The sequence below is a fragment of the Lagopus leucura genome, unplaced genomic scaffold (assembly GCF_019238085.1).
Source record: "Lagopus leucura isolate 7727_CA_CO unplaced genomic scaffold, USGS_WTPT01 Super-Scaffold_100012, whole genome shotgun sequence".
Taxonomy (NCBI): domain Eukaryota; kingdom Metazoa; phylum Chordata; class Aves; order Galliformes; family Phasianidae; genus Lagopus; species Lagopus leucura.
This window is the reverse complement of record NW_024962267.1, coordinates 3,244,559-3,263,055: the sequence shown is the minus strand read 5'-3', so window position 1 is coordinate 3,263,055 and position 18,497 is coordinate 3,244,559. Positions and strand designations below refer to the sequence as shown.

The window sequence follows — 18,497 nt, the reverse complement described above, 5'->3', positions numbered from 1 at the left end:
TGGTGACTCATGGCAGTCAAAAGGTCTTAGTTTTGTTTTGTAAAATTTTTCAAGTATTGCTGTGGTTTAAAAAAAAAACAACAAAACACAAGAAACAGCATCATCTAGAAGTAGGAAATTACCCTTCTTTTCCTTTCTAGTTCTTGGAACATAGGTTAGATTGGCAGAAAGTAATTATATGTATCAACTGTGTGACAAAAGTGGGTGTCTGATGAACCCAGTATCAGTTACTACTGTTTCCTGTTTGTATTTTTGTGTGGGTGTATTCTCAGCTTGCAGATGAAAGGCATTAGTAAGAGTGCAAAGTAATGTAGCTTAGCAATTCCTATGACATACCTTTCCACATGTAGATATTAAAACATGTTACTTCAGTATATTTACAGCTTTTGCTCCTAAACAGTTTTTGGGTCTCACGAAGAAAAAAGTATTTTATCTATCATTTGTGCTGGTGTCTACTAGTGTGATTGTATTTTGCACTGAAGAGCTGGCATATCACAGGTAGGCAGATTGTGGAGAAGTATTTTGGCTAAGAAAAAGAGATATCTCAGAAGGGGAGAGAAGAGCTCACTTTCTGCCAGGACACTGGAATGAACATAGCTGAGTTTCCCCATTTCCACAACGCTTGTATTGTCTTCTAGAAATAGTGATTACTAGGAAATGATCTCCTCTTTAATGAGTTTTCTTTAATAAGTCAAAGGTTCTTAGAATGAAAAGACAAATTAAACAATGTTTATGTGAAAAGTTGGCTTTTCACAGTTAAAGCAGGGTAGGAAAAAAAAAAGAGGGTGCAATTTACTGTCAGTCCCTTTGCTTTTCTCTCCTAACTGCATCTCCAGTCTTATGCTGCAATCTCCTCACTCTAGTTTTGTGTAACTGTGTTCTCAGACTTAGATTCACATTAACTACCTCATTCATCTTTTTACTAAGAACCATTTCTATCCTATTCAGTTCTTTCTAATGCACCAGTCACTGACCTAGAAAAAAAGCTACATGTCAAAGTCCCAGAAGAGAACCCATCTATTGCCTTTTTTTTTTGTCTATCTTCAGATTACTCACAGAGTTCTGCCACTTTTTCCTTATACATTCTAGAGCAGAGGCAGTATGACCAGCTTCTCAGCATCATTTCTTGCTCAGTTTTTTTTTTTTTTTTTTTTGTTTGTTTTTTTTAATATCTAAATATAGGGCTATGAGTTCAGATGGTCACAGAGAAATCTCAGTTTTAAATGGAAAGTTAAGTAAAAGCTAGAAAATGTTTACTGTGAAAGCCCCAAATGCAGTGAATAATGTGAAACTTTTCTACTTAAGTTCAAAATGTTGCAGTACCCACCTTCAAAATTTTCTTTGCTGGTGAGCTTACTGTAAAACCACATTGTGTAAGTACTTCAGTATGGAGGGCTCTTTCTACCTTTCCCCCTGCAAGGACCTGATTCTTCTTTTCCTGTTTAGGACTTTCTGTTTGGTGATATGGAGTAGAAGAAGTTGGCTCACTCATTGCTAACGCTCTCTAAATATAAGAGATAATGAGGGGAAGTTTTAAATTCTGTTCCCTACCAACAGTAAGGACAGAAAGGTTTCTGCTTCTGGACTTCCCCGTGCAAGATAGACAAGAGTTGCTCCTTGATTTTCAGATATCCTATTAATTTCTTGAAGTTTCTTCCTTTGTTATCTCAACACTGACAGAATTCACCACAAACAATGGTGTAGATGATTCTTCTGTGTTACTTCCACAGGGGCCTTAACTGGAAGCTGTGTGGATTTGTATGAAAGTGTAGCATAGTGTTTGGCCCTCACAGAAGCCAGCATTTCTTACTCATTTATTCTTTCTTTGCTGCTTTGGAATGGTTATCCCGAGTACTGTGGGCTGTACCTAGAACGCAGATGCTGTGTTTTGAATTTCAGGAGTATGAATTGAAATATGCCTAATCTCTTGCAAGGACCTTTACTAACTACCTAGAGAATATTCTTAAATAATTGTTAGAGAAGACAATATACTGAATAAACGGATTGTTTTTCAGTAGTAATGTGGCAAATTGTGTATTCCTGCTTTGTTTTCTAGTAACTCAGGATGTTCTGGTGACAGGGTATATATGACTCATTATACTCTACAGTCCAATACCCACACTAAAACTGAGGGATCTCTTATTGCAGGCTACCCAAGATGTGAACAGTTATCCTGTGCAAATGGAGCATGTTTTAATGCCAGCCAACGATGTGATGGCAAAGTTGATTGCAGAGATACTTCTGATGAAGCTAATTGCAGTAAGTGCCACATGCAGAGAGATCCTTAACAAATTACCTTTAAAAGAGATATAAAGTATACGATTTTAATTTTCTGACAGATTTCTTGTGTGTCTTTTTATTCTGAAATCTCTTTCAGCACATGGATGCACCAGTACACAGTTTCAGTGTGCTAATGGAGAATGTATCCCACAAGCCTTTATGTGTGACCATGATGATGACTGTGGAGACAGGAGTGATGAAAACTCTTGCAGTATGAGGGTTTTTTTTTTCTCTTTCTCTAAACAATTTACTGAGAGTTAGTTAAAGTGCACAGAAGAAAACCAAAAGTAAGTTGCTTGGCCATGTGACCATCAGAAGTTTGTTGGATGTTCATATCAGTTGCTTAATTGGCAGTTCTCTTTCTGGGAATTTCTTGCTCATTCCTATGTTGTGGTCTGATATCCCAGGATTTTACATCTCCAACTAGCATCATGGTTGTAGAACTGTCAAATGTCTGATCTGTGTATTTACAGAGTTCCCCATTGATTCTAGGATCTGAGTTACTTTTTTTCTCCTGTGCTTTTGGAAAGCCCCATGTTGTTATTTAGTTTCTAGCACAATTTTTTTGAATCCTCCCCACCCCTCTGATATTTTTTTGATATCTATTTGGCAGTGTTTGTCATTTGAAATCCCACAGATATTTAGGAACTCTTAGCAGGGAAAGCTTATCACCTTGGAGAGCTTTAGGCATAAATGTTCATGGAGTTTTTTACTCTTTTCTCTGAATACAAGTATCTTTATCTTTAATGTCTTAAGTAGCAACTCCTTTTTAAATCCTCATTCAAAAATACTAGTAACAAGGTGCTGTTCATCTTGTTGCAAAATTAATTGAGAAATTCAGCATTTCTTCTCATTTCTATTAAAAACAAAACAAGAAAAAAGCCTAGCACTCTAGTATTTTAAAATAAAGAGCAAACCAGAACAAAACAGCACTGTTTACGATATATGTAAGTTATGGAACTAGCTCGATTTTACAGGTGTAAATGACAGTTTGTCTACCAGACAGGACTTCTATTGCTAACCTTTTTGTCACTCAGAGTAGTTTGATTTATTAGTGTTTCTTTCCTTAGCTTATGCAACTTGTAGAGGCAACTTCTTCACTTGTCCAAGTGGCCGCTGCATTCATCAGAGCTGGATATGTGATGGAGATGATGACTGTGAGGATAATGAAGATGAAAGAGGATGTGGTATGTAGTAATGCTTATTGCTAACAATGATATTTTCAGAGGAAGACCTCACCAAGTTACTACTTCGGAGTTTTGACCTGTCAGGACGTTCTGAATCCATTTTCATTCTGTGAAAAACTTTGAATTCCATCTTTACATCCTTTTTTTTTTTTTTTTTTTAAAACTTGTACAACCTTTAGTACATTGTTGTGTATGTGAGAGTTACTGCTGTGTGACACAGATACTGCTGTGTGATACAAACTGTGGTGCAAATTAAATTTAGCATATAGCAAGAGTAGTTTAATCTTGCTTGACTATTGATGTTTTTGTTGACTACTGTAGTCACAAGGTAAGTTCTCACAAAGAATTGTAAAATGTAAACTTAATAATGAGGAGTGTAGATGCTTTGGGCATCTTTTAGGGAAGAGATTTTTAGGTGTATTTGAAACATACCCCTCAGTTATACTTGTTTCTCTTTTCCACAGAAAGTAATTATCATGAATGTTACCCAGGAGAGTGGGCCTGCCCTGAGTCAGGACATTGCATTCCAATAGGGAAAGTGTGTGATGGAACTGCAGACTGCCCCGCAGGAGAAGATGAAACAAACATCACGGCAGGCAGACATTGCAGTATGTATTAGAATCATAAGTACATAAGAACAGCAGAAACATCAGAATAGATATATTTTTACATTCACATTTTATATATTGGACAACACAGAAATTTTGTAATCTATTTTGCACTGTGTTGATTGGGTGGTCTAAAAAGGACATATGTGAAATTTCATAGGTGGGAATTTTAATTCCCTCTTCATATTCTGAAGTGCATTCAGGAAGGCATGGAAAAGTGTGCTATATGCCTTTTTAGATAAAATATCTGTGTTTTTCCCTTTTTATAAGCAAGAAGGAAAACTGAGCAATGATAGGAACATGGGACTGAAGCAGTGTATTCTGAGCCTTGGTTAAGTCACTTGGAATAGGGTTTTCAAAAATATCTTTTCACCTGGAGTATCTGGTTCTCCAGTTGGTGTTGTTACTGGGTTTTGTCTCCTGGAAACAATGAGCTTGCATAGTTTTTCTATTAATTTCACTCTTATGAACACTGATTCCCTCTGGGATTCAGGATCCAGGGTATTTTACGTTTTCAATTTCCTCATCATTTTAATAAAACCCAGTACCTTTTGGAATATGAGGACAGGAAAAAAAAACAGGGACTTCAAACTTTGTCATAGAATAGTACTTCTTGCTTTGCTGATTGATGTAATATTCGATGTAGGCTGCAAAATGAAAAGTTTATCAAGATCCGTAAGGAAAAGGAAGATGAAAAGAGTAGGAAGTAGTCAGCAAATGCTTTACAATCGTAATTTCATTACCTATCACTGCTTTTAGTTACAAAGAAAGGGAAGAGTGATTAAGGAATTTTTACCTTCCTTCTTTTGAAAGAAGGAAGGAAGAGAAGAAAAGGATAAAGTGTTCTTCCATGGACGAAGTCCAAACAATATATTCTGATATATTGGAGTAGCATGGATAGTCATCTTAATATAATGCAAGAGGTTATTTTTTCAGCATAAAACAGCAAATGGTGAGGTTATGTTTTATGGAACTTTAGACGTCTTTTCTGGTGCATACTTGTTTTAAGAAGCTGTTTCTGAAACTGGAGACTCATAGAAAAGGCTATAGCTATGTAACTGTCAATAGGGCAGAACTGTTCTGCCAGTAATAGCTGTAATTGTATTTCTGAACTATTTCATTTCCTTTTTTAGACATATCTCACTGTGCTGCTCTGAGCTGTCAGTATCGCTGTCATTCTTCTCCTTCAGGAGGGATGTGTTATTGCCCTGCGGGATATACAATAAGTAGTAATGACAGTCGTACTTGTATTGGTAAGTGAAATGCAATGTTGCAGATACCTAGTACCTTCTCATAGCTCATTAGGAAAGCCTGGATTCCAGGAAGCTAAGTTTCAAGAGGATGGATATCCTGACAAATAGAAAATCTCTGAAGTTAGCAAAAGAATAAATAACTCGGTGCAACAGTTGTATGATGACAAAGAAAGAAATCAGAGAGATATTGTGAAGCTCTAATTCAGTAAGACATAGTGAGAGCTTGATGATGTTTAAGAGGATTTACACTTGGGTGTCTGTTTTATTATCAAATTGTGTTAGAAGTCTTTTAGTGATTAGCTGAGGAGAGTTTTTCTGCTCCAGAGGTGTGAGGTGTGAAGTATGCCTAGAAAATCAGGTAATGATGTTGAAAGTTTTTGAAAGTGACAGTGAAAGTGAGATAAGAAGACAATAGATCATTTTAATTTAAAATGGAAAGAGTGCATATATTTGAGCTATTGAGTGGCTGTAACTCCTATGACATGTTGGTATATGTATTTACATGAAAATAAGGAATTTTTGCAAGAACATGAAGGAATTATTTTGGTGCTACACTTCTGTACCTGCTGTAAATTGGAAGTATAAGTTGCTGGTGGTATATATGATTTATGTCAGCAAACGGAAATACAGTAACTTTAGGATCATGATGCTTAGCCTAGTTGTATATGCTGAACCAGATTATTTTATAAGTTTTAAACTCAGGCTGTGGTTCTTGTGCTGTTAAAAGTATTCTGAGCACGCAGTTTCTCATGAGATTTTTGTACTGTCAAGAATACTGTGTAACCTAGGGATGTATGAGCTGCAGAGGCAGCAGGGTTGCTCTTAGTAGAATGGAGGAATCAATACAATGTCTCCAGGTAAAAAATTTACTTTTTCACTCTTATGTAGAAAATAAGCGAAGGACATGTTTGCAAACCTGGCGTAGTTTTAGTGAGTCTTTTGTTGTTGTACTTGACTACTCTGTAAACTTGGCTGTCTGATTCTAGCTTTGAAATTTTAATCAGTGTATTTTAGTTTGCAGAGATGTGGTCGTGTGTGTAGTGAGAGAAACAGTTGTCATGGGGGAAGAGCCCACAGTCATTAGTGTATAATTCCAGATCTTAGTTTAAATCAGTGTAACTGGTTTATGGCCAAAATAATTGAACTGTAATTTTTAATTTGTCTCCATTTGCTTCTGGCTCATTGTAGACTGATGATTTTAACACATGTGGAAGCTGGAAAGCTACTGACAACATTTTTTTCAGTACCAAAATGTACTATGTAAGAAATACTTCACTTTTACTTATGTATCAACAAATGTTTAAAAATACAAGTTCCAGTAGGAAGAACATTTGAGATTTAATTTTCTCCCTTTATTTATTCATTTTTGGCCTAATGGTGGAATTCTAGCACTGTAATATACAGGTGCTGCTCATAGGTTTACAAGTGAAGGAGATCTGGCTTTTAATGTCTCAAAACTATTTGTTAAGTAGTATTAGAAATCTTCTGGACTTCAGATAATGACAGATAAAATGAGATATTTAGGAAGTTAGGTAGATATTTTACAGTTTTGGAAATAAAAGATTTTGCAACAATCCTAGTAATTGCTTTTTAGAGCACATCTTGAGAACTTGCTGGGTTGTCCTTGGTGCACATCCTACCTGCATACTATTTTACATGCCAAGAACTTCTTTCTTTGTTCCTTTTACTGTTCAGTTCTGATGTGCATCCACCTCTTAATTGGAAATCAGACACCTGTGCTGGCAAGTGTCTGACCTAGTAAACATTGCCTTATTAACTTGAGCTCAGTACTACCTTAATGTTAACATACAACTTGCCTTAAATCTGTCCAGGTGTGCATGTGTGTACATAATGTACTTGCATCTGTTGCAGCAAGAATACTGTTTAGACTTACTCGTGTTGTGGAAAGTACACAGTGTCATACCTTCACTTCCAGTGATTTTTCCTCTTTGCATGGCAGTTTTTTATTGGGTAGGTCAGTAGGTAGCAAACTCCAGTTTTTCTCTTATCTAGAAGTAGAATATTGAAGATTTATGAAAAAAACATAGAAAATCTTCTTCCATGCCATCGTTTTGCAAACAGATGGAAAGCAAGTAGAGAGGACAAACTTGAAGCTTCCCAAGAGTCATGACATCCCTCTGATACATAACTTTTTTTTTTTGAATTACGCCTCATTCACTTAACAGATTTTGATGACTGCAAAATGTGGGGTGTCTGTGACCAACTGTGTGAAGATCGTGTGGGACATCACCAGTGCCACTGCGTGGAAGGTTATTTTCTAGAGCATCATCGACACTGTAGAGCCAACACTTCAGGTTAGTATATAGAAGTGCAAGAGTCTCTTGCTTTTGTTGGACTAGTAGAACTTAAAATGGGTTAGTCTTCAAAGCATCACATGAAAATCTGATCTTAACTTTGAACTTAGAGTTTTAAGGTTGAGACAGCATTCAGTACATCATCAGAAGACAACAAGAGACTGTTTGCTGGCACCTGTAGGCTTGTGGAGCTGGCTGCCTCTTCTGAGGAGATGAGAGAATAAAGAAGGTGAAGAGAACAGTTCATGAAAAACTAGGGACAATGGCCTGCCTCCTAGAATTAAAGAATATCCGAATCCCATCATGCAGAAAAAAACTAGAGAGAGTTTATACTTTGATTAAAGGAGATAGAAAAATAGAAAAAAGTCCTTAGGATTTATGACACACAGAAGTTTTGTCAAAGTCTTACCTGACTGAGTTTTAAAATATACTGCTGCCTGATTTGTTCCAAGGCTGAAAACAAGGGCAAATCAAAGCAGCTAAGAAGTCGCATAGAACCACATATACAGGTTGTAGCCTGAATATCTGTTTAAACCTTTGTGTCTGCTGTGTATGACCTGTATAAATATATTTCAGTGACTTTTTTCAGATAGCTTGGTCACAGAATAGTCATGTATTTATCACCTCTGCTTTCAGCTGGTGTTGCATCAATTATTTTTTCCAATGGCCGTGATTTACTGATTGGAGATCTTCATGGAAGAAATTTTCGTACTCTGGTACAGTCGCAGAATCGTGGAGTTGCAGTTGGTGTGGACTTCCACTTTTACCTGCATAGGATCTTTTGGACTGATACAGTGCAAGATAAGGTGAGTAGAAATTGCAAGAAGAATAAATTTTTGTGTGTGTGGAAGTAGAGAACAGCCAGGGGCAGAATGTGTTGATAGGCTTTCATTTTTGAGAGCAGAATTTGGCTGTACTTTTGTCTTCTGACAAAAAAGCTCCTTGAAAAGTTTTATGTTAATGACTGCATTTTTCAAGCTATACTATTACATTTGACGTATTAAACAAAGAATCCTATTGTATGGGAATGTCTTGAGCAACTTTTAATTTTATTTGAGATGGAGTCCAAAAAACTAATTAAGAGAAATAGTAGACATTCTTTCAAAACTGAACAAAATTTTCTTGGTAATTTTTTGAAACAAGATCATTTTAAATGTAAAAGCTTTGTGCCTTCCAAGATGATAAAAATCGAATTTCTTCATATGCTTCAAGTAGCACAGTAATTGAGCTTTGATAACAAATATTGACAGTGTTTGGTGTAATGAGCCAGTGTCTTGTTACATTTTTTTGAGGAGGAAATATTTTAGCTTCAAGGTAGAGAAAATAGAGGCATTAAAAAAAAAAAAACATGCAAAAAACACAAGTGTCTGGAGATCCTTGAGAAAGTTAGACATCACCCTCATTCGTTCTTCTCCAGGCATATCCTAGAAAAACAAAAAAAAAGATTTAGATCAAGTGTTAAAACTCTAGAATGCCCATCCTTGTGTTGACTGCCAATTAGCATAAAGAAGAATTCATGGTCTGCCTCCTGCTGACACCATGTATAGATCAATTTGGTATCACTGTCATTATGAATCTATACTCATAGCTGAAAACTAGCATTTCCACTACTGTGCCACATTAGTTCTGTTGGAAAGCAGGCTTCAAGTTGTACAAGAGGAGTTGTGCATGCACCTTTTGGATTGTTCACAATTCTGGCATTACCATTTTCGCCGTGTTGAGATCACGTTCCTGAGATTGCATTGACAGTAGCTGTAGTAAGTCAGGGTCAAGTGTGAACTTTCATGAGATGGGAGATTTACCTCATCTCTGTAAAAGTTACAACACAAGGTAATATGTTTTTTCCCACTGTGTATACTGCACATGGCAAGGACTGTCTTTTTAGCTACCCATATATAGTTAATCCTAAGTAATTCATTAGGATTAATTAATCTAGTTAAGTCCTAACTAGAATGATCTGAAGAGAACATTGACGTTAAGAAAATTATCATGTGATGTGTATTTCCACCTTGATGGCTCATGTGGTAAGTATTACTAGGGGATTGTCATTTATTTTTCTTTTCAAAGATGGACATGAACTAGAACAGGAAACCGTGGCTTGTATGCAGTGCCACCTTTATCTCACTTAGCATATTGCTGGCTAACCTAATGCCCTAATCTCTTCTGTATACCAGATTTACAAAGAGCACTATAGGCTGCTATTGGTTTGCTTGTTAGTATTACGTGAATCTGAAAAATAATTTAAATGATACAATCATTTCAGCTGCTATTTTTTCTTGCATATACTTACTTGTGGTGGTCTGTTTTCATATGGATATGTTTCAGACCTCATGCTGTTGTTCTAAAAAAAAAAAAAGGAAATAATGATTCCTGGCTTTACATATTGCCTTTTGTTGGAATCGCATGTTTGCTGTATAATAAAAATACTGAATTTATACTGTTGACTTCATGTAGCTATGAGCTTGTGTATAAGATGATGATGTTTATTGAGCACGATGCTGTTAAAGTTAGGCTTATATAAAATAAAGATAGAAGCCTAATTGAATCTTCTCCTTTTTGTCAGGATAGAGAAATTTCTCTTGGTTTCTTCACTTGGCAAAATATACTTTCCTTGTCATTTCCCTCTGATAGTTGGTACAGTAGGGGCTCCCCCTCTTGTTTCTGGTCTGTGATGAGAGCTTTGCTAAAGCTTGTTAATTTGCTTCAATTAAATTGGAAATAATAGTTTTTGATGGATTCCAGGAAAGCCAGGAGCATTTCCCATTTCCCTCATGTATTTTTTTAATCCAGCAACTTGCCATGCGACTTGCTAAAGCATAAAGCTGTTTTAGCTTGTTCCTTACTTCATTTTGTTGAAATGCTACGTGAAGATCAAACCTGTAATTTTTGCTTTTTTTTTTTTTTTTTTTTTTAAAGAAACAGCAATAACAACAAGCACACACACATACAAAAAACAAACAACACCCCCACAAAGCCCAAAGCTGGACATAGCTTAATATGTGTCTTGGTTAATATCTAGTGGCCAGTCTGTACTTGGTGTGATGATAGGTGCCGTGTGACTCACAATTAGCAAAGCGTAACATTATTGACAATATTTGTATTGTTTTCAGGTTTTTTCTATTAATATTGATGGCTCTGATTTCCAAGAAGTTTTAAATGTTTCGGTTGACACTCCTGAAAATCTAGCAGTGGATTGGGTTAACAATAAACTGTATGTGGTTGAGACCAGTGTGAACAGAATAGATATGGTTAACTTGGATGGAACAAACCGTGTCACTCTTATTGCCGAAAATCTGGGAAATCCTAGAGGAATAGCACTCGATCCAACTGTTGGGTAAGTGCTAAGTGTCAGCTAATGGTGGAAGATACCAGAAATTCCTCTTACTCATATGAAAAGGTGGAGAACCGACAAACAACCCAGGCTAGTTATTTTAGAATCTTATCTAAAATGGTTTATACACTTACATTCTATCCTCAACTCTTGTACATGTTACATTATTATAGGAGAGCTGTACGTTGCTTTTGTTCCCAATGCATGGAATCTGTTTTGTTGCAACCATGAAAACAGGCAGATAGTGGAATGACTTCCAAGACTAGAAGTTATCTGTAAATTCTTGTTAGCGTCCGCAGACCTCATATTATCTGAAATAAAGCAGTGAGGTAAAGCTGGGGAAACTACTGCCTCCCAGATCAGCGTGCTTCAGTAGCTTGGATTTGTCAGTGATTAATTTCTGGCAGCATGCTTAAGTCTGTATTTTACGAAGGGTACTCAGTAATTCTGAGTTGTTTTGGGTGAAAGTATATTTTTTTCTGGATTTGTTGTGTAAAAGAAAATGCATGTCAGTTCTTGGGCAGAAATTATGAAGTGTGTTTTTACTATATGCCAAGTGTGAGTTAAGCTGACCTGAAAGAGTGCTGGATTTAAATGATGTCATAGTTTCTAAATTCTGTGTACATTTTTAGCTTTTTTGTTTATTTGTTCTTGGTGTTTTTTTTTTTTTTTTTTTTTTTTTTTGGTATGTGTGTGTGTGTAAAATCTAAAGGAAACATGGGACTTTATTTTTTCTTTATAGTTACTTATTTTTCTCTGACTGGGATAGTCTGTCTGGTGATCCTAAAGTGGAAAGAGCCTTCATGGATGGCACAAATCGTCAGGATTTGATAAAAACAAAATTAGGCTGGCCTGCTGGAATAACTCTGGATATTGTATCAAAAAGGCTATACTGGGTTGACAGCCGATTTGATTACATTGAGACTGTAACTTATGATGGGCTTCAAAGGTAAGAGAAATATTACCCCTTGGAGGTTACGGATACATGGATTATTTTCTAGCTAGTTCTAAGTATTCCAGTGTCTAACAAAAAGTGATTCATAAACGGTGTAAATTACAATAATGACTATGACATATTTATTATTATATTTATTATTATTATTTATTATTATATTATTATACAATAATGACATAATTACTCTGTCATTCTTTGTTCAGTTTCTACACTGAATGCCTGTTATGCTTTTTTTACAATGTACACTTTTATAGCCAATCACTACTAGTATGCATTTTTGTGTCTGCTTTTTATTTTTGAATACTCTACATTGTCTTAGATCATCATCCTTTACATCTTTTTTATAAATGAATTTATTTAAACTATTAATCTATAAAGCAATACTTTGTTTAATGGGTATTAAGTCCTGTGGATTTTTTTCTTTTTACACTTGATAAATTTTTGCTGTCAGAAATTAAAATTCATCACTTACCCTACTGTGATGTGAGGGAAACTATCACAGCATGCAAGAAAGGAGACTTTCTGTTGTTATGGGGCTGTGAGTGTAGTGTTTAGAAGCCTGCTTATCTCTGCATTTGTGATTGGTCTCTGTTACTGAATCACAAGAAAAACTTGTTTACTTTCAACATACCTCTTACACTGTGACTTGAAAAACAGTTCTCTGCTTCATTGGCAAGTTTATTACTCAATGTATTCCTTTACTTGGAAAACTGTAAAAATAATGCTGATATCTTTGATCTTCTCCTTAATCTGAATTTTTCATGGTTGTTTTTGTGATTCTGTAAAAAAGCATATCTGCAGACAGTGTTAAAGTATGGTTTACTCTCTACATGATCACATCTCTTGTGCCTGCAGCGTGAACTTAAATCATCCCGAAAGCTGTTAGAATAGAACTGTAGAATTCACATGATTTGTAGACCTTCCTACAAGACTACACATAAATTATATCAATGTTACTGTTATGTGTTACTTGAGGACTTTAATGTCTTTCTTATCTCCTGGTGTTTATCCAGAAAAATACTGTCAGAATTTCTTGTGTAGAATATGTATGACTTGTTAGCATTTGATTTTCTTTTGCTTTGCATAGATACCTAGTTCGGGTCCCTTTTCCATGTATCTCTTTTTCTTTTCTTTTATTTATTTTTTTTAATGCAGTCCATGGATTTTTTTTTGTTGGGTTCCCGCCCCCCCCCAAAGGGGGATGCAGTGGCGGACATGTATTTTTTACATTCAAGGCTTCTTGAGTATATTAATGTTACAGAGATCTTTAATTTCCTCTATTTGTTTTTTTCTATAATTTTCTCTCAGTTATTTTGATTACTTTTTTTTACTCACTATGTTTTCTTAGAAATCATTTTTTATTTGTTTTATGCTTACACATCCTGTATATTTAACTTAATCTCTTCAGTTCATTTGGTCTTTTTGGTTTGTACTTAGGCTGCTTTGATGTCTGTAGAAGCAAAAGCTGGATTATAAATGAATAATCCTGTGCCTTTTAGTCTGTTAATAAAATATATTTTCTATATAGTATTTTGTAATTAATTAAAGAAAATCTTTATAACAGGAGAACAATAGCTCATGGAGGCTCGCTGATTCCTCATCCATATGGAATTACTTTATTTGAACACAATGTTTATTTCACTGATTGGACAAAAATGGCAGTGGTGAAAGCTAATAAGTTTTCAGAATCGAACCCCCAAGTGATCTACCAGTCTTCACTGAGACCGTATGGAGTGACAGTTTATCATGCTGCCAGACAGCCATACGGTAAGACAAGAATTTAAGAATTATCTTATGAAAAGTTGCTAAAAATAATGAAAGACTTCCATTTTGAGACGAAGAGCTAATGATTGTGGAACATACATTTTTAGGATTGGACTCTTCTATACAGGACTTTCATCGAGCTCCTCTTGATTATGATGAGTCAAATGCAACATTTTAAAGTGAGGATTACAAAATGTGTTGGTATTTGGTGGAATCAAACTTGTACTTGAACAGTTTTGGCATTTGGGACTTCTCTTCCTAAACAGTGCAGTGAGGGTACAGTTGGAAAAGGCTACCAATACGAATGAATTTTGTGAGCTATAATTATGAAGTAGATCTCTGTGGAGAATTATCACCTTGATGATGCCCTCCATGCTGTGCACTGAACATTTCTGTACAGAATTGAATACCTTGAGTGCTGGTTAGCTGTGATAGGAATTCAGTGCACTCCAGGGTGGAGCTTGTGTTGTACAATTTCAAAGTATTGTAATTCCTATGAAGTCCGTATGTTTTATTGTGGATGATTAAAAAGTCTTTTAAAAATCATTATTTTGATTTTTCAGTATAGTAAAAATATATACCAGATGAAGTTACAGTCCTGTACATATTATTTTTCAGTGAGAAATCCTTGTGGAAATAACAATGGAGGATGTGAACAGATCTGTGTTCTCAGTCACAAAACAGATAATGATGGACTAGGTTATCGCTGTAGATGTATACTGGGCTTTGATCTACACATAGATGGACGGCATTGTGTTGGTAAGAAGGGGCTACGTGATTGTTGGAAATAGCAGTGTTCCATTAACTCCAGAGATATTTATAGAACCTGTTCCTTCTCTTCAATAGCAATGTGATTTCGGTATGCCAAGGTCTTTGTGTTTTTCTGCTACAACTCTTGTTGACAACTTCAAATGTATGCTGCTGAGGTTCATTTCAAACCATAGCAACTTAAGCTCACTGCTTTCTGTGAGCATTTTAAGAGAGTTTGATATGGAATGTGTATAGAAAGCAGTACGATTAAGCTCTTAGCCCTAAAGTCAAGCATGGAGACTTGGAGATTTTACATTATTTGAATGTGGGATCTACATAACTAAAGTGTTGTACAGGAAAAGTTGTTCTTTTCCCTTTATGGCAAGAGATTCAGACTTGAGGTTGTGAGCTTCCATCAGCAATCTGCTGCTCTCTGGATTAATTGTTACTGGGATGTTTACTATTGGTAGTTATTGGCAAATTAAGCCATGTATCTTTATCCACTTGCTGTTTAATCATGTAGTTATGCCTCTTGCTACTCAGATATGGCCTGACTATATGGTGATTCCACAGAACCCGATCATTTTATTTATATATGTGATTGTAAAGAGATTAGCATGAGAGATTTCTGTATCCATAGGGATTTTTTTTGTGAAGGTGTATTAGGACCACAGTAACAAGGCAAAAAAAAGACGTGGATACATCACTTAATATTCTATGTTGAGTTTCTTCTATTCATTTTTTTTAAGTCTATATGTACTTAAATTTATTTTTTCTTGTTCTTTCTTTCTTCAATTTCTATGATATTAGTGTTGTGAAAGGAAAATAAAGTTTTAATTAATTAATGCTCAATTTTCTTTCCCTGTAAATAAGTAAAGACTGTGTCTTTTCTTCTCTTTTGCAGCTGTGCAGCAGTTTCTGCTATTTTCATCCCAGCTAGCAGTGCGGGGAATCCCGTTCAATCTTTCTACCCAAGAAGATGTGATCATACCTGTAACAGGAAGCCCTTCATATTTTGTTGGAATTGACTTCTGGGCTCAAGAAGACACCATTTTTTTTTCAGACACAAGTAGAGACATGATCTATAAACAGAAAACTGATGGTTCAGGTGAGAATCATTCTTAAGAAATACAGTGTAATTGTGATACGGAGAGTACTATGTATATCCCTAAAAAGCCACACAAAAAAATTCCTTTGTGACATATACAGAAAAATCTGCATCATCTCAGTAATCTGAAAAATGTTTGTCAAATATTGGTTCAACTCATGTTAAGCTCATAAAAGCAGTAAAAAATTGCCTTCAGTAATTTAACAGATTTGATGAGTGTACTTGCGAATGAACAATTTTTAGCACTTGTCACAACTTGCATTTGTCATCCTCAGACTATTACATCTTTTTATAGTGTAAGACTTAGTTTCTCTTTTTTATTTTCCTATCTGAAGAGCAAGATGTTTGTCATAAAACTGCAGTAGAAAAAAGGAACTTTACTGTTATGAGATTTTGGGAGTCCTTTTTGTGATAGTGTGAAGACTATTTCTATCAAAGTTGTAATGAAGATCGAGTGTGTAAGTCAGCATATAGCCTCCTGAACTTGCATGATGCCTTGGATCAGAGTAACGGTAATTGCAGCTCACCGTCTGTTTGTTGACTAAGATGTAACTTGGGGACCAAACAATGCCGTGTCTTTACGTTTCTTCTCTTTTGGATTTGTGCTCCTGAAGCATATGCCTCCTTCACCTGGAACAAAGGGCACCCCTAAGGGCTTTATACAGGTAGCACAGAAGCAGCATTTTTACCAGGGAAACCATTATTTTTGTGAATAGAATGATACTTTTGGGTTATTCCTTCTGATCTTGAATGTGTACAGTGATTGTATCTATTGTAAATTCTAGGAAGAGAAATTCTGACAGCTAATAGAGTGGAAAGTGTTGAAGACTTGGCCTTTGACTGGATCTCAAAGAATCTATACTGGACAGACCCTCGATACAGAAGCATAAGTGTAATGAGGCTTGCAGATAAATCTAGAAGAGCTATTGTTCAGAATTTAAATAATCCTCGATCAATAGTGGTTCATCCTGTCATTGGGTAAATAGTCCTTGATTCTGTCTTGAAATTACGTGAACGAGCTAAGTTTTTTTGTTCACTGCATCTCAGTTATTTAACACTAGCCTTAACTCTTTGACTGTATGCGTAAGTCAAAAGGATCAGGAGCAAATTCTTTGTAATGTTCTCGTGTACTTGCAAGTATTACCTGAAGAATGCACTTGATTCTTCCTCCTTGTAAATTAGTTAAATGAAATCCATAACAATTTTAGCTGAGTATCATGTTGAGAGGCACAAATAACTTAAGATCATTTTGGAAATCGTTGTACACGGTAAATATTGTCAGTTCCACTAGTGACTGAGGAGAGGGGGAGGCCATGGCAAAATACATGGGTTTTCTGAAGTATGGGGAAGGTAAGTTCTTAAGTGTGTGGGCTTATGTGTATTCTGGTGTGTTCTTTCAGGTATATATTCTGGACGGATTGGTTCCGTCCTGCTAAAATTATGAGGGCCTGGAGTGATGGATCACATGGCTTACCAATTGTGAATACAACTCTAGGCTGGCCTAACGGCTTAGCCATTGACTGGAGGTAAGGATAGTACAGTTGTGTCGAGTTATGAGCGCTGGCACTGCCTTGCTGAAGATGTTTTTTTTCCAACTATATAAAAACCTGTAAAATGCAAGGTTTTCTCAGACAACACCCCTTTTCCTCCACTGTATCATCTCGACTGATTTAGGATTATTATTAAATGTTAGTACTTCATAATAAATATCATGTCATTTGAAGAGATAAAACATTTTCATTATTTCTAGTTCTCTAAGACTATATTGGGTGGATGCCTTTTTTGATAAAATTGAGCATAGCACCTTTGATGGACTGGACAGACGAACTCTTGAACGTATTGCTCAGATGACTCATCCATTTGGCCTTACTATTTTTGGAGGTAAGTCTGGCATTGAAAAATACTACCTGTTAATATCATAAAATGCTGTTCATGTGATGAGATGTGAGTATGTGAGATAAAACAAGTATTTTTTGCAATATTGTGTTTTGACTAGATATCTAACTCAGTCAGGTGAGCTAACTCTTAGTGCAACAAAACAGGTAATTATAGCTTTCAAATTGGGCTGCTTCTCTAGAGATGACTAGCAATTTCAGGATTTTATTAATTATATGTAGAGTTCATTGGATTCATGGTGTGTGCAAAGAAGAATGACAGCATCTCACCCCATTGGATATTGTGCAAAAACCTCTTCAGAATATTCTAACCCCTTCAAAAAAAAAGTCTTAATGAATTATTTTAAAAACTGTCCTAGAATTTGAAATATCGCTAGAGTCTGTTATATCTTATATTAAGCAATATCTAAGAGGTTTTTTTTTGTTTTTCCTAAGTTATATCTGTCTGTAACCATAACTTCACTTTCGCTGTGAATGATGGAAGTCAGTTAGTCTTTTTCAGGAAATAATTATGAAAAAATACTACATTTACATGAAATGCCTTGCAGTTCTATCTTATGATGCTTGATATTTTATGTCATTTTGCACCGTAACTATTGTTTGTTAAATGTCTTTCAAAACAGGCTATGCCTATTTCACTGACTGGAGACTTGGTGGAATAGTTCGAGTGAGAAAGTCTGATGGAGGAGAAATGACTATTATTAGGAGGGGCATTAGTAACATTATGCATGTTAAAGCATATGATGCACATTCCCAAATAGGTGAGCTCATTTGTTGTACAGGTGGAAGATACGAAATACAGAGTAAGAGAAGATATTTTGGGACATTAATTCAAGATGTTTCGTTCTCAATTTTAAAATGGCTTTCTTAGTCACAACTGTGATGTGTGAGAGAGACAGCACAGACACATACAGTCTCAGGTTCTACATTTGAGTGACTTGTGACTGCATATGGTTTTTCTCCACTGTATCTGTTTCTTTATTTAATAATCTTGACAAATGGAATTTTTAATTCACTGTATCTTGCGTTACCTTATCACCAATTCCAGTCT

The 18,497-nt window shown here is 35.6% G+C and overlaps 1 protein-coding gene across 1 annotated transcript in view; it reads left to right on the top strand.

Moving 5' to 3' along the window:
- Positions 1–18,497, top strand: part of LRP2 (LDL receptor related protein 2) — a 136,761-nt gene that overhangs the window by 52,483 nt on the left and 65,781 nt on the right. Inside the window, exons 9-24 of the mRNA XM_042874951.1 lie at positions 2,149–2,259; positions 2,378–2,491; positions 3,351–3,467; positions 3,932–4,075; positions 5,209–5,328; positions 7,515–7,643; positions 8,280–8,449; positions 10,754–10,977; positions 11,717–11,923; positions 13,494–13,696; positions 14,312–14,452; positions 15,348–15,551; positions 16,337–16,529; positions 16,952–17,077; positions 17,302–17,432; positions 18,070–18,207. Coding sequence (XP_042730885.1) covers positions 2,149–2,259; positions 2,378–2,491; positions 3,351–3,467; positions 3,932–4,075; positions 5,209–5,328; positions 7,515–7,643; positions 8,280–8,449; positions 10,754–10,977; positions 11,717–11,923; positions 13,494–13,696; positions 14,312–14,452; positions 15,348–15,551; positions 16,337–16,529; positions 16,952–17,077; positions 17,302–17,432; positions 18,070–18,207 — 2,472 coding nt within the window. The remainder of the gene's footprint in view (positions 1–2,148; positions 2,260–2,377; positions 2,492–3,350; positions 3,468–3,931; positions 4,076–5,208; positions 5,329–7,514; positions 7,644–8,279; positions 8,450–10,753; positions 10,978–11,716; positions 11,924–13,493; positions 13,697–14,311; positions 14,453–15,347; positions 15,552–16,336; positions 16,530–16,951; positions 17,078–17,301; positions 17,433–18,069; positions 18,208–18,497) is intronic.